At 40.6% G+C, this 16527-nt stretch overlaps 1 protein-coding gene and 1 long non-coding RNA gene across 6 annotated transcripts in view; one reads left to right on the top strand and one right to left on the bottom strand.

Moving 5' to 3' along the window:
- The window catches only part of LOC119563779, a 156317-nt gene extending 150565 nt beyond the window's left edge, over positions 1-5752 (top strand). Inside the window, exons 5-7 of the long non-coding RNA XR_006286007.1 lie at positions 2156-2265; positions 2394-2525; positions 3845-5752. This is a non-coding gene — a long non-coding RNA (uncharacterized LOC119563779). The remainder of the gene's footprint in view (positions 1-2155; positions 2266-2393; positions 2526-3844) is intronic.
- ADGRD1 (adhesion G protein-coupled receptor D1) overlaps positions 1-16527 on the bottom strand; it is a 259123-nt gene that overhangs the window by 62081 nt on the left and 180515 nt on the right. For all 5 annotated transcript variants that reach the window (XM_027817275.3, XM_043529403.1, XM_007054972.4 and 2 more), the window contains one exon: positions 10692-10845. In XM_027817275.3, the coding sequence (XP_027673076.2) occupies positions 10692-10845 (154 nt within the window). The remainder of the gene's footprint in view (positions 1-10691; positions 10846-16527) is intronic.

Raw genomic sequence — 16527 nt, forward strand, 5'->3', positions numbered from 1 at the left:
ACAGGCAAGTGTAGAAACATTGAGAACCCAGTAATGGGTATGGCTTTGTAGTGTGACTGCTCACAGCTAGGCTAGGCTAGGCACTCAAACTCAATAAACCCAATTAACTGAATGTATACACAGCCTAAGGGGGCAGAGACAGTCTTTCTTTTCTGTGTTGGTACAGCACTTTGCACAATGAGGTCCTGGTCCAGGAATGGAGCTCCTAGGTGTTACGGTAATATAAATAACAATAAGAAGTTGCTTGGCACTGGCTAATAATCTTGTGGTATGAGTTTTCTTCCCAGGGCTAACAGCCTTCACATGTAGATAATCTGTCTCGTACACAAAAAGTACTTGTGCTTACTATCCCTCAGGATGCTAGCCTGAGGCAAATTTCAGATAGTCACAGGATTTAACTTGATTATTTATCCATTTTAATCTGCAACGAAGAAGAAAATTAAATACAGAGTTCCCTAGCAAGATAATAAAACGTATACAGATGAAGCGTAGTGCAGTCATCTGGATAACAAGAACAGTTAATTCAATGAATGTAAAATGGTCTACAGCCTACAGTGCAGCATTTGTCTTCACTCTGCAGTAACAGGCTATTAAAAGATAGATGGGGGTGGAGGTTAGCATCTAAAATAAATTAGGATTTTGTTACCATGAAAGAAACATATTGTTCTCTGAAGAACCAACCATTTGAGACATTCTGTAAAGGTAGGAATCAAACATATTTAGCCTGATGAGGTCACAAGATTTGATCTGGCCTGGAACACTCCTATGGATAATATAGTACACGAAGATATTAAGGGTATTTGCTCAATCCTGGGCTTATGAGTAAAAACTGCAGATGAGCTGTTAGAGTCAGACAACATCTCATAATAGTTAATTCTAGGGACACAATAGCAAAAGTGCTAATGCAGTGCTATTACTGCTATTTATCATCCATGTAAAAATGCCGGTTGTGCTTTTTTTATACTGTATTCGATTGTTTCCTCGGTTGAGATGTTCTAAACATGTTCACCAGCCTTACCCCAACCCTTCAAACGTACAACGTGACACGATATGCTTTACGTTAGGAAGTGCAGCATCAGATGCAGGATATTGTACTACACAAGTCTGTCATCTAAGCCGTGGCATCTGCAACATGCACACCTCTGTAGTATCATTGCATGCTATGCAGCACTGCATATTAATAAGTGAGTATGAGCCACACTGCAACATAGCCTCAAATTCTGGACTTCTGGGGAATAAGCAAGGATGGGTCAGCCTCAGGACATTTGGTTCAGTTCAGATAAGCACCCAGATGTCACCCAAAATGTATCTGAACTTCTTGGGCTGAAAATCTATTAATATTAATATGCAAACTAGATACCATTAACTTAGGTTTGAACAGAGACTGGGAATGGCTCAGTCATTACACTAATTGAATCTATTTCCCCATATTAAGTATCCTCACACCTTCGTGTCAACTGTCTGGAATGGGCCATCTTGATTATCACTTGAAAAGTTTTTTTTCCCCTGCTGATAATAGCTCCTCTTAATTAATTAGCCTCTTACAGTTGGTATGGGTACTTCCACCTTTTCGTGTTCTCTGTATGTTTAAATATCTTCTTACTATATGTTTCATTCTATGCATCCGATGAAGCAGGCTGTAGCCCACGAAAGCTTATGCTCAAATAAATTTGTTAGTCTCCAAGTGCCACAAGTACTCCTGTTCTTATTTCTCCTATGTGCCTAGCTGAGGTGATGGCAATTAGAAATGCTGTCTTCATGGACAGGTGTGAGAGAGAGCAAGTTGCTGTGGACTCAAAGGAAGGTCTAGTCAAAGCCCTGAGAACTAGGTTAAGGCCCTAGGTGGGAGCAGGTGATGTCTCATGTGGGAAGAGATTCTCAATGCCCTTAAGGAATCTATGCATCAGTGGGTAAGCAAACACCGAGTATCTGTCTACCTGGCAGTGGAAAGCCGTTTTCACTGCAAGATGTACCTTAAGAGAGCTGAGTGAGAGTTTTGATCTCTTGAGGTCTAAAATGTAGTGCAAAATCAGAGATAGGGAAGACGAGGTTGGGTCTATGTTTTTAGAATGACAACAAACTTGGAATCGTTTCCATTTTGTAGGTAAGTATGTTGAGTGGTCAGCTTTTGGCTGTGTTGCAACATGTCTTTCAGCTCCTCAGAGCATTGTGCCTCTAAGCCTTGGAACTAAGAAGGAGCCATGCCTGGAGACGGAAGACCCACAGGTTGGGGTGAAGGATCAGCCCATTGTTTTGAGAGAGCAGGTAAGGAATGGGCCAAAGAGGAACAGGAGGGCATGTTGCCATCTATGTCAGGTAAGGGAGCCAGACTTGTCATGGCCAGGAGGGGCAATCAGAATAACTCTCCCTTTGTCTTGTTGAATTTTCAACAGGACCTTCAACAGAAGAGGAAACTGGGAAAAGGCATACAAGAGGGCCCCGTCCCATGGGAGGATGAGGGCATCTCCCAGTGACTGTTTCCCCAGGCCAGCCCTGAAGCAGTAACGAGGACATTTCTTGTTCTGGTAAGTAGCAAAGAGATCTGTAGTCAGGGTTCCCCAAAGGGCGAATATATCTTGAAGGACCTCTGAGTTCAATACCCACTCATGGTCATGACAAAAATTCCAACTGAGACTGTCGGCTGTCACATTCTGTATGCCTGGTAGATAGCAAGCTGAGATGAGAACATTGTGGTGGATGCACCAATTCCAAAGTTTGAGTGCTTCCTTGCAGCAGGAGGGAGATCTGGCACCCCCTTGGCAATTTATGTAAAACATACAGGTCATATTAAGACTATCATGACTTTTATGTGGGTGTTCTTGATGAAAGGCAGAAAGTGTGCACATGCATTCCTGACCGCCCTTAGCTCCAAAAAAGTGCTATGGAAGGTCACTTCTTTGGAAGGCCATTTGCCCTGAACCTTGTGATTGTGTAGGTGAACTCCCCAGCCTATTAGAGAGGCATCCATGCCAGGGTGGTGAGTCTGCATAGCAGGAGGAATGTCTCGCTTGTACTGCATCAAGGTTGGTGCTGATCAATTCCAGTTGCTGTACCGGGGTTAGTGCACCACTACAATGAAGAGAACCTTAGAGAATATCCTGGGTGGAGCAGTCTGTACTGATAATGGTCCTGCCCCAAAGGTAAACCATAGAAAACCTCCCGTACAATGGTTATATTGAGATATGGAAGTAGACTTCTTGTAGGTTGAGTGCTGGAAATCAATCTCCTTGCTCTAGAGCTGGAATAATGGCTGCCTCTTGTGTCCATCTTGAACATCTGCACCTTCCTGTATTTGTTTAATGCCTTTAGATCTAGAATGGGCCTCCAACTTCCCTTCGCCTTGGGGATCAGAAAACAATGAGAGTAAAACCCCTTGCTCCTGAGTTGCACCGGGACTGGTTCAGGGGCCCCTAGGCATAACAAATGATATATTTCCTGATGAAGTAGGTTCTCATGAGAAGGGTCCCTGGAAGGGGGATGGGGAAGAAGGGTTGGAATCAGGGAGGGACATTAATTGAATGGCATAACTCTTCAAAATTATCTCCAGAACCCACCTGTCAGAGGTGATATTCTCCCAACTGCTGTGAAGTAGGGCCAGGTGACTTCTGAAAGGGTGTGGCAGGTGTGTAGGTGGCAGCTGATGTTGCAAGGTATAATTGTTCAGGCCCTCGACCAACCTGTCAAAAGTGCTTAGCAGAGGTGGTTTGAGAGGTTGCGGACTGCTTCTGCTTTTGAACCCTGGTCCTCTTATACTGTGGCTCGTAACAGCGTGGAGATGGTGGGTATTGAGGAGGTTGTGACCTGTGCTGTGGCTAAGAGATACATCTTCTCTTCTGTCCTGCAGTGTAGATTCCCAGAGAGCGTAATGTGCTCCAGGAATCCTTCAGGATGTGGAGAGAAGAATCTGTCTTCTCCATGAAGAGTTTGGGCCCTTCAAATTGGAAGTCTTCTGCAGCTCTTTGGGCAATCCAGAAAGGTGTAGCCCAGAAGCCTACCTCAGTACCACTGTCATGGAGACCGAGCGGGCAGCTGTATCAGCTACATCCAGTGCTGTCTCTAGCACCAGTCTGGCTATTAACTGACCCTCTCTAAGAATGGTCTGAAACTGTTCCTTTTATGTTCCAGTAAATGTTCCAGAAATGCACTGAGTTTCCCATAATTAATGAAATTGTATTTGGCCATGACAATTTGGTAAAGTCGCCAACAAATACACCATCTTGCCAAGCCCGATCATATGGGGTCAGTTTGGCATTATGTTGCTTGCTTCATGCATTAACCACATCCCTTGTGATGGATTTGTGTTGCAGACATTGAAACAGTCTGCCTGTTTGGGAGGGATGTAGTATTTTTTTTCTTAATTATTTTTTATTTCTGGTTGATGCAATGGAGGCTGGTGTCTGCCAGATGACTTTGGTAGGATCTAGAATCACCTCATAAATTGGGAGGGCAGTTGAGCAGGAAGTGAGGGGAATTCCCCCGTGCGGGACTAGATAGCCGCGAGGGAGGGAGAGCACATGTGCAGGCTCAATGAACGCTGCTACCCAAAATCTCTGATTAGAGGCGCAGGGGTGCACATGCGCTTACAGTGAAGCACCCATAGGGACACTACTCAAAGAAGAAGTATATTTATTTCAAGCTCCTGGAAAGACCATTTATTGCCTGGCTGGGAAAAGTATATTCTCTAATTTGTTTAGCAGGAGTAGAGTTAATCTCATCTGATACGATTTTTTTTTCCCATTGGGTTATCCCAGCCCTAGAGAAGGGCACTGGATCTAACTCAACCAAGTGGCAGCAAATAATCAACATTCAAATGGATGGAAACTAAATGCCCAATTCTAACTAGTAATCAAAGGGAAAAGAAAAATGCCTGCAATGCTGGGAACGGGTTAAGTACAACATTCCACTGTAGTAACTTTCCACACAACAACCGATATCATCAATGTCTGACAAATGGGTGAGAGGGGGAAGGTGTTTTGAAAGTTTTGATATATTGATCTCTATATGTTATCCTGAATCACCAAGGCAACAGAGCATTATTCCAACCAGTCTCTAGCTATTTTTAAAGGTATTCCCTTCTTAGAATCAATCATCTTTTGAATTACTGACAACTGTAGGTATCAAAGTAATTCTAGCACTCTTTGGACTGATGATAATACACAGAGACTTCAGATGATTCAGAACATTTGGTAATCTGTCTCTCTGCTGAATTCATTTTACTGAAGTAATTTCTCTCAGCCATCACAGAATATGGTAGGATATTTCTTGACATTCAATCCAGAGCTTACTTGTTCCCATCTCCTGTCAGATTTTGCCCCTAGTTTCAACTCTTCATTAATCCAGATGCTGCAAAACTGTACTCTCACAAGAGATTCAATGGGAATGCTGATGCAAGGACTATTTGCTTGGGTTTGTAAAAATCAGACTCACATTTTGCACACTCCAGGACCTATGAATGTGCAAAGGGTGGTCGTCTTCACATGTGAGATAAGACTGAAAGATGAAGACAGGGCAATCTGCTTTGACTGGTCCAAGATGAGTCATCCTCTTCAACAGCTTTAATTCACTTTGGGTCAGTATCATGCTCCAGTTGGTGAAAAACTGGCCACAGCTGTCAGACATCAGGAAATTCACATACACAAATGTCTGAGGGCAACAGGCTAGTTTGCACTGCAGTGGTCAAAAGAGGTTCACTCACTCACGTGCTACAACTTCCACAGTTGAACACAGATTTGTATGAAGAGACAAAACCTTTATGGCTTCTACAGTAAATATTTATGGAGATGCAATATTTTGAAAACAAAATACTCAACAGGATTCAAAGTTTTCTGCTATTAAATTATACTGTTATACCAATGAGTTGTCCTGCTCCAAAATGGAAGTCTAGCAAGCAGATATCAACCAGTGAAAGCTTCTAAGAAGTCAGAAAAAGAAAGGGCAGCTGCTGTTGGGAGGAATAACACATTGTGATTCTTTTGACTAATAGAGATCCATTTGGGACTCTGCTTTTATGTCTCCAGTACAAGCATGACCACAGTTCAGTTCTTGATTTATCAATTTATCAAACACTTATTTCAGAGCCAAATGTCTTTTTCCAGAGCTGAGAGGGCTTGGTTAAGATGTATAAAACCCTCATCAATTATATACTTCCTCCCTTGTGTTCATGAACTAACAACTCAAACTGAACCTCTATGTGCATTAATACATGAGCACACATTAACACATTGCAAATGACGGCAGTATTGACTGGCTTGAACATTTCCATCCATATGCAAAGTCAAGATGCCAATAATATGGGTTAGCAACTGATAGGTTCATTCGCATCACTCCTGTCCCTTTGTTGGCCCTATATGTTTAGTATGGAAGTGAGAGACTGCAATGTGAATAATATATACACACACACACACACACAGAAGTTGGTCCAATAAAAGATATTACATCTCCTAGCACGTCCACCTTAATTCAAGCAGCAGTTACTTCAATAGCATTCCCTTTCTTCTTTGGCATTAAACCTCTCTGTTCCTACAGTATACTGTAGTTTCTAATCACTTTATAGTTCTGACACACTAATAAAATTTAAAATGATATATATACTGAGGTCCACTAAGCAGCATCCATTATCCACTCAGTGAATACCAGAGCCAGATTACAGGCAGTGAATGGTATTCATAGCACAGACTATGAAAGTACCCACTGGTATTCATCAAGTGATAAATAGCCTGGGGTACACCTGACTAGTTAAATTATTTCAGGACTGTTTTGACACATTTTCAACAATGACAAGATGTCAAATGTGATTAAGAAAACCCAACAGCCAATTCAAATGCAGGTTTCTCTAAAGCAATACAAAACAATTTCCTAGCAACCTGATTTGTACTGACATTTACATTCCTTGGGAAGATTTCACTTGTCTCAGAACACTGTAGGATTGGCAGTCAAAATCTACCAATTTTAGAAACTGAGCTACCTGTAAAAAAAAAATGTTCAATGCAAATTTTTCATGAGGGAATTTATCATTGTTGGATGCGCTCTTATCTGCTGTCTGCCTGAGTCTTAGCTACACTTCACAGGAATCTATGGACAATCAGTGCATGCCAACATGTCTGACTTACACTCTATCTGCCAAGAACAACAACACTAGGAAAAAAATGCACAAAGGCCCTGTTCTAATATAGAACCTTCCACCATTTATTCCCTAGTGAATTTTGTGTTGGATGTCTATTTATACTGCAAGCTCCTAGGCCCCGGGCCATGGGCCTAATCCTACAAACCTCTACTCAAGGCGTTAATTTATAAGTCATTGTGTATGCACTGCAATAGGTTAGGACACAGTGCAATAATTAGCATTTATTTAATTATAGTAATCATATTGCAGTATTTCAGGTCACATTGCAATAGCCTGGGGCACACTCATGTGAGTTATCTTTGATTGACAATAAGTGTTTGCCGACTTGGACACCATGGTTTTCCTGTGTTGGGTACACTACTGGGCAGACCACTGCCACTTTACAAATAATAAATGCTAATATTAAGCATAGGGGAGCAGGAAAAAAAGGCTAAACTTACATTTGTCTGTGATTTGTATGCATAAGAATGTATCTTCAAGCAGCAGTTAATAATTAATTATTTGTTAATTAATGTATCAAAGCTTATGCTGTAAGCCAATTCCCCTATGAATGAGATTCATATCCTTATTCTTCATAATAATAGATATTTTAAAAAGCCTCTTCAAACAAGAACCATGTGAAACTTGCCAATTTCACTTCCCAACAGTTTGTAAGAACATTTTCTTAGATTTCGATCCATTTGGGTTTGCATTCCTGACATTAGGGGTTCAAAAATCTCAAATCAACTCTCAATCCAAAATTGCCAGGTTTCTCTCACATCAGCACTGAAAGAATGTGAACCACATGAATCTCATGTGATTTAAACCCCAGACCACAAATGAGCTCAGGTTTTCTTGTGATTGGGCCTAAATTCACACATATGATCTATGAACCCCAGTAAACCTGGTATAAGTTTGTAGTAAAACCTGAAATGGGGGAGTTTTTCTTGGTGGTTCTTTGGTTTCTCTGAAAATATTTTACAGGACTTTGCTGATAACACTGTAGGACAGCTTCAAAACTTTTTTGGAAAACAGCAGCTGTAAGATGCATGATTGGCATTGTAGGCATGTAAATTGGTCATTCTTTAAGGAACACAACTCATTTAAACCAATCAGATTGAAGGATGCATTCCATAAGTCTGTACGTGACATTAATTCATAGAAAGCTGGCATGGAGAGATGGTGATTTGCACAGCTGTCATTAGTCAGTACAGTCCTGTTAATTCACATTAATCTCACCATCTCCATAGGAGGTAGGAGGGAAGTACAGTCAGGGACATCTTCCCAGCCCTAAGTTAAATTAAATTCAGCAAGTTTAACAAATCTGCTGTGAGGAGTGCAGACTTTTCCCTCAAATCAGGTACAGTATGGGCAGTCCACTAACAGCCAGATGAAGTAGCAAAGTGAGTTTAATTTCAAGATGCAAAAGGCTTGTACGCTTATAATTTATAAAGTGGAAAAGGTAACAGCAACAAACAAGCTTTAGACAATCAGGTCAAACATGCATGAAAATGGAAATTCAGGGTCAATGGCTTAATGCACTATTGCATTCAACCATCCCTCTCTCTCTCTCTCTCTCTCTCTCAGAGCTCTTATCCCAAGGGTTCATATTCACCTACAGATTCAGACTCAAAAAAAACCTTATCTGAATTTGTTTTCCTGATTGTTGAATTCATTTTAGATCAGTTAGGAAAAGGACAAAGAGTAGGATTTCTCCCTTTCTGTCTCTCTTTTGGTGGTTATTTCTCCTAGAAAAAGTCAGCTTAGATCCAGTGTCCAATGTGCAGTGAAGTTCTGTTTGTAACCAATGTTCTAGTTGGGGTGACTGATTCCATGTTTGTTTATTATTACGTGAGTCAATAGAACCACGCGGGGGGGGGGCAGGGTGGAGAGACAATGTAGCACCATTGAGAACGCTTGCGAAATGAAGCGATTTTCAAAAGATTGACTAGAAGTCAAACTTCGACAGTTTTGCTTGGAAGCTGACTCAAAATGAAAAATCGACTTCTATTTTCACCCAGACACAACAGTGAAGGCTGGCCAGTGAGGAACATTCATTGGCCATCAGCAGTGGAACCAAGTGGTGGTGGGAGTCACAGCTCATGCAAGCCAATTAAAGAACATTTGGAGAATGATAAGAAGAGCATTAAATGCCCCAACAACCAATAAGAGTGTTTGTTTTCTCCAAGGACTTCCATTATCTAAAAGAGTCCCTGATTAGCTGGCATGTCCAATAAACACCAGCTGTTCTCCCTGGGATTTTCTCCAAGGCAACTGACAAAGCTATCAATGGATCTGATATTTCTAACCTTTTGCAGGGAGGCAAAGGGGGGCGGGGAGTCTTAACTAATTAATCTAGAGTTTGCTCCCCCAACATGATGGAGACCTCCATGTTACCCACGAATGTGTATCCAGAGGCACTTGGAAGAAAATTCGTTAGAAGAACATTTTTAAAAGGAAAAGAAAGTGATGAGCAGAATGAAAAGGTCATGCTGAAAATACGTAAAGTAGGAGCAGCTGAAACATGTAAATGAATGGCATTGCTACTGCCAAGGCCTGCAGTGTGGAATAGGTATTAAATATTCCAATTATGACTGACAGTAGGTTTGTATTATTGTTATAATTGGTTTTGAGTCAGCTTCCAAATGAATCAGTGGAGAAAAGATAATGCCTGTTTTAAAATATTTTTGAATTTATCCATAATGATATAGGTATTCCATTCTTTGTTATCTTTTCTCACGCCTCCTTTTGTCCCAGTATATCACTTTCTTTTCTTCTTCTAATTGTGGAGCTTTGCCAAGCATCATTCATATGTCTCCAAAACAATGAGAGCAAGATATCTTTTGTCTTGTGTAAAGAGTTTTGAATAAGATAGGCGTAGTGGGCTGTTTTTATTCATTTCCCCATGCATGCAGCTCATATTTTGGATCCTGCATTTGAAAAAGTAGTGAATGGCCCTGCTCAGTATTCCTGAATCCTATGATCACATTTTTAGTCTTAAATCTGGGTTCTTATGTAGCCCCTTTCACATACGGATGTCAAAGTGTATTACAATCATCCGCTAATGAAATCTCCTGAACGGTTATATCCATTTCACAGGTAGGGAAATAGGGGGGTATAGGGTGATGTTCCCAATGTCACAAAATGAGTAAGTGGCAGAACCAGAAATAGAACACGGGGGTATTGCAAGAGCCCCACTTAGTCCAATATTGGCTTTATGACTAAGGATCGAATCCAGCTCACAGAGAAGTCAAAGGAATTGATTCCATTTGCTTCTATGGGATTTGGATTAGAATCTATATACTTCAAAGTGTGGTCAGAAAAGATGCATCTTCCTACCTAACAGACCTGCTATTTGCAAAACAGACTGTGATCACTGTTACAGCTGCTTCCTTCTTTTGTCTATTTCAGAGATACTTTTAATATGAGAGATGGCACATCAGATAAAATCACATTGTACCATATTATTTAATGCTGTCCCAAAGTTCAGCTTTATCTGTACTATATAAATTCGGTGGCCAGGATTCATATATGAGCTCTTAGCGCAGGTTTAAAAGAGGTGAGGAGGAGATTGTTATTAAACACTTACCCCATCCAATCCCATAGTAGTATAAATGCTTGCTCTCTTCTGACCCAAACACTTTGATCACCATGCTGTAGAGATGAAATCCTTCCACCAGCATCCAAGCAAAAGCACTCAGGAAGAAGAAATGAAGGAGAATGGCCAAGATTTTGCAAGGCACCTACCATATGAAGCAAAAAAAAAAAATTAGTCAAAATTCTTGGTGAATTTTTTCCACAATCAGTTTGGGTTTTTTGTGTTTTCACAGTAAACAAAAAAACACACTAGAGTAAAAGGATAGTAAAGAAAAATAATAAAGCATTAGAGAGACAGCTTCAAAGTGACATATCTAAGGAGCCTATGCTATAATCAGAAAAACTAGTTGCCAAACCCATTTGTACCAGATGGACTTAAGAGAACCAAATCACAGGCCTATTTCTGCCCCTTCCCCCATAACATACCAATCATTCCCGCTGAAGTCAATGAGAGTTAGAGGCACTCGAGTGCAGGATCAACTCCCCTGGTGAGGCAGTTCTAGAGACAACTGACTATGAGATAAATAGGAGATTTGGAAGCAAGGGGTGACATGACCTGTGGAAGGAGGAGGAGAAGCTGAATTTCTCCAAGGGTTTAGTGAAAGTCAGTGCATGTGGCTTTCAGGAGAAACCTCAACAAAGTGACAGATTTAACTCAGGTCCAGGTTTTTAAAAGCTATTTAGGTGTTTTGCTGTGTGCAGCATTACAACACCTAACTGGTTTAGGAGCCTAAGTTTTATTTTCAAACATGATTTAGGCACTTAGGAGCCCAAATCCCACTGACTATCCTAAATCGGTTAGGCATTGCAATGCTAAGCACAGCAAGACCTAAATACCTTTAAAACTCTGGGCCTTAGTTTCTAACTTTATCTTGCCAGTGAGTCCCTCCTTAGTCTGCTGTTCCTCATATTTAAAATAGGACATTTAGACTCAAACTTATTGTATTTCCAATTGTGTCTGTCCCAATTAGCAATTCAGCAAGTCTCACAAGATTCTCCATTCACTATATTACATGCTAAAAAGTGTCAGAATTGGCTTATAATGAGCCATAGTTGGGTCATGAGTTATAATTGACTTATGGTAGTCATCTAGCTTGTATTACACACTTGCCTGTCCAATAGCATCAATTTCCCAGAGTAAGTTACAGTGCCCAGTGTACAAAGCCATATTTGCCAGAAATGGGTCTAGTGGACAAGAAGGAGGACAAGAAGTCATGGCTACTGAGTTCTTTCAGACATCTCAAACACTCCTTGATGGTGTGTGTAGCACAGTGAGCCAGAGAAATTCTGGGAAAAGGAAAAGTGATGACCATAGAGAAGGGTCCAGGGGAGGCTGCATTTTTGTGAATAATATAACGTTTAGAACCCAGTTGGACACAGTAATATTCTCACAGGCCAACATGGCATCCAGAAAGTAGGAGAGTCCAACTTAGGTAAAGAGAAATAGTAATTTCAGTTTTATCTATAAAATGCTTTGAAGATAAATGAATTCTTGACAAAGAAAGAAATGCCAGCGCTAGGAGTATGTAGCTGAACTAGAAACATTCTTCTTAGGTCATATTCAGCTGAATTAGACAATGTTTATGAGCGTCATACAGAATACAGGCAATATAAGCATGGGCTTTAATTGTCAACTTTCCCTAAGGGGCTGAGACCATAACTGTTATCGCTGATTATTCCTCAAAGAGATACTTTCTGTGCCAAATCCCATAACTGCCTGTCTTATAAAAACAGCAAAACCTAATCCCTTGCTCTTCCCCACTCCTCATGTATGCACACAGCCCATTGCTCTTCCACCGTTAATTGCTTTGCAAGGCTGTCCCATCATACCTAGTTTCTCTCGTTACATGGCCATCTGATAGATGTGGCTGCAGATTATTTACTGCAGGACACACTTGTTTCGTCCGCTTTAGGTTAAGGTATATTTTAGGCCTCCTTCTTGGAATAAATCCCAGATACGTCTCCATATTGCATCTTTTCCAGCACACTGATGATGTCTGGATTGCTTTGCTTTGACAACGTCACTCAAAAAACCTTTTAGACACCTACTGCATTTCACAGGGGTCTTTGCTAGTTTACAACCCATTTAAGTGAGAAGACAAAAGAGCAGTTATTATTTTCTTTCCTAGTGTCCTTCCTTCACCTGGGCAAAGCCCACAGTCATGCTTCAATTGCCTGGATGCCTATGTGCAGAAATAACGTTGCCAATGGGAACCAGTCTGCTCTCTCCACTTCTTTCAAATGTAAATACGCAGTTCCCTTTGTTGTATTAGCTTAGCTGCCATGTTGTGGCATTTCACCCTTTATGTGGGTGTGTAGAGACTCGATAATGTAATGAGAGCTGAACTCTCCTAGCCCTATCTGAGCTGCATTCTAGAGGTTCTACACTGGAGCAGGGACATAGTTCCTGTTTTTCTGATATACCGATAACAAATCCATAAAAACTCCACTGACTGCAACAAAATAACGGTGAATTTAACGGATGTGAGATTGGTGTCTGACCCACTATTCTTTCAAGACACCCAAATCAGTATACAAACAAACAATACCACTAATACATAAGGAATTCTGAAATGTTTTGGTGACATTGGACCACAACTGGATCTGTTCATTGATGAAACCTACAAAAAATATCCTGGTTCAGTTCTTTATCATAATATCAGGGGCCAAACAATAACATGGAGTCCATTTAAATTCTACCTGATTTACACAAGAAAGCTGCCCCCACCCCCAAAAGAAAATAAATGCAACAGAAAACCAACCTACAATAGAGGCTAGATCTGTAAAATGTGAGCTATCCATTTGCTGCCCAGCCAACCAGATGTGTCAGAAACAGCAAGTGGCTGAGCGAAGCAAAACCAATGTGGAAGCAAAGGAAATTAAGACTGACGCAATCCATGGCTGCAGTATGAATACAGGTTCGTTTGGGCCACTTGTCTGAATCCAGCTTGTGATGGTGCTTCTAACTTGAGTGGCAGTTTTGCTACAGTACCAAAGAAAAACAACCAAAAAACCCACCACCATGAAAATGTGCTGTTTCTATATACTGCTATACTGCTGCATTCCTCATTTGATCTTCAGTTTAGGTAGATGCCCGTAGGACGGTAGCCTAAGTAAAGGTAGTTGTTTTTTCCTCGTCTTGCGGAGTCGCTTTATCCTTTCTTTCCTGTGTCTGTGGTTCAGTACTGCTCAGAGGAGCACAGAGTGAAAAACAGCTCAATATGCCCACTACAGAACTTCAAACAATTGTGGATACACACTGGGTTTTGCCAGTAAAACATAAGGCTATTTACTGCCTCTAGGTCACTGTAGACTTCATTTTATTTTGTGTAAATACATGTGCTTCTGCCTTACAAACATGCAGGTCTCTGGATGCTGCTGGATGCTGCTTCTTTTTTTTTTTTTTTTGGTAGCATGTGAAAACATACATTTTTAATTTTTTTTAAAAATCCACTCTGGCTGCCACTGTTTGGATGGCAAAGATGCTTGATGTGCCTGTCAGTAGGAGAAAATATGGTATGTGCGGAAGCTATCATCTCTAAGAAAATGGCCCAGGTGACTTTAGGATTAATTCCGTACTGAGAGCTCTAGAACATATAATGCCAGTTTATCCCTATTGTTTAAATCTTAGGGATTAAATTTTCTACAAGGAGCTAAATACATTTAAGGGAAAGAGTTCCTCTGTTTTATGGTTATAATGGAATTGACTAAACTTGTGCCCACCCTACGAAATTAATGTAGTAGAAATGGCAAATGGACAGGTAATGTAACTGAGATCTGCTTGATTGGCACAAACACTGGGCTACATGCAGCTCTCTTTGGTATCCAAGTGAAGCACCCAGATTCCATGGTGGGTTAGAGAGATCCTGAATAAAATCCAAGGGCAGTGGTAATTTCAGGTATTGCTGCGTCATCTGTTGACATAATGCCACTCCCAGGCCTTTGCTGTACTTAGTTTGGCTACACGGACCTAATTGACACTTTATTTGAAAATATAAGAACATAAAAATATTCAAACCAATGGTCCATCTATCCCAGTATCCTGTCTTCTGACAGTGGCCAGTGCCAGATGTTTCAGAACAGGGCAATTTTGGGTGATTCCCCTGATATCCTGTCCCAGCTTCTTGGATTTGAAGAGTGAGAGACACCATTGTGTTGCATATAGGATTTATAGAAATTTTTTTGCCTTAACTAGATAGGCCCATCTCTAGCAGAAAGAGAAGATGAAGCAAACCACAGCACCGAGAGTAAATTCTCTCTCTTTTGTGCAGTATCCTCCAGCCCATGCAATTAAAATAGCAATTAAGGGTAATCAGTTTTAAAATTAGTAACAGCAGAATACTCAGTAAGTAAAAGCTTTCAAGGACACATGAATAATAAAAAGGATGAATTGTAACACCAAGGATCTTCCATCCAAACACAGCAACAAATGAAAACAATAATAATCATGTAGTTAATACTTACAAGGAGCTTTTCATCCATAGCTCTTAAAGACCTTTATAATGATGTGTACATATAATTATCCTTATTTTACTGGTGGGGAAACTGAAGCCCAGAGAGGCTACATACATTGGCTCAGGTCTCAGAGAAAGTAAATGGCAAAACCAGGAACAAATCCAGGCCTTGATTCATATGGTATATATGACATGCTGTTTCCTGTACTTTTAAATGGAGAAAAGACCCCTAACTGTTGTGGAGGCAGTGGCCATTTTGTGCTTGGCTGCAGCCATCTATAGAAGAGACAAGCATACTGTGCTCTCTTAGGGAGACTTTTTTCCTTGCTTTGTTGCTTTCTTAATATAAAATAAATATAATCTGGGTGACAGAATGAAAATGGCTGATATTTGTGCATGGAATAACATACCGTGTACTTGAAAGTTTTTACTTACTGCATATTCTGCTGTTATTAATTTTAAAATTGATTATTCTTAATTGCTATTTTAATTGTATGAGCTGGATGAAGAAAAAGAATAAGACCCCATTACTATCGCTCAGCCATTAAATCGTAGGCGCCGACTGCCCCTTCTAGACTCACAGAAGGGGAAATTAAATAAATGTTGAAAAAAATTGTTGCAGGCGTTGGAAGGAAGAAAGGAATTATCTTGAAATTGGTTCACATCAATTCGCGCCTTTAATTTCCCACTATCTAGAGCACTGACTAACTAAAATAGGTGTGCTGGGAATACCTGAAGCTAAAAATACAAAGGAGAAAAGGAAAGTAAACTTGAGTAACAGTTTGACAGGCTGATTTCTCCTTTGTCCTAGATTATGTTTACATCAGGGCAAAGTGAGTGTACAGTGCTACCCTTCTGATTTGGAAGCACTTCATGCCCATTTAAATGACGGCACAAAGCCCAGGGCATTGGAGAATCAAAGCCATAGGATGCAAATTTCCTCCTGCACCTACAGAGCTTCTGCTTAGGGACTGTCTGTAGGCAAAGTTGCTCCACTTTACTTAAGGGGTGATATTAAAGCAGTTCAGTTAAACCAGCTTTGTTCTAATTCTGGTTTAAAGCAGGCTTAGTTCAGTTTAGCTCAAGTCAACTTGGAGAAGGTTTAAGCTAAATTGAAATACAGAACTCTTAAAATGAAATTAGTGTCTACACAGGAGTTTGCATCGGTTTCACTGAATAAGCTTAACTAAACAGATTTAATTAAACCATCCGTGTATGCGTGCAGACAGGGCCACAGTACCATAAGAGGCCAAGAGCTTGATGAACATGGTCAGCTTTGGCAACAGCCATCCAGAAAGAAGGAGCCTTCACCAGAAAGGCAACTGAGAATTCTTAGCATTTTAAAAGACTAGGTGGGGAGAGCAGGTGAGGAGC

This window comes from Chelonia mydas, chromosome 15, assembly GCF_015237465.2.
Source record: "Chelonia mydas isolate rCheMyd1 chromosome 15, rCheMyd1.pri.v2, whole genome shotgun sequence".
In the NCBI taxonomy this organism is placed as follows: domain Eukaryota; kingdom Metazoa; phylum Chordata; order Testudines; family Cheloniidae; genus Chelonia; species Chelonia mydas.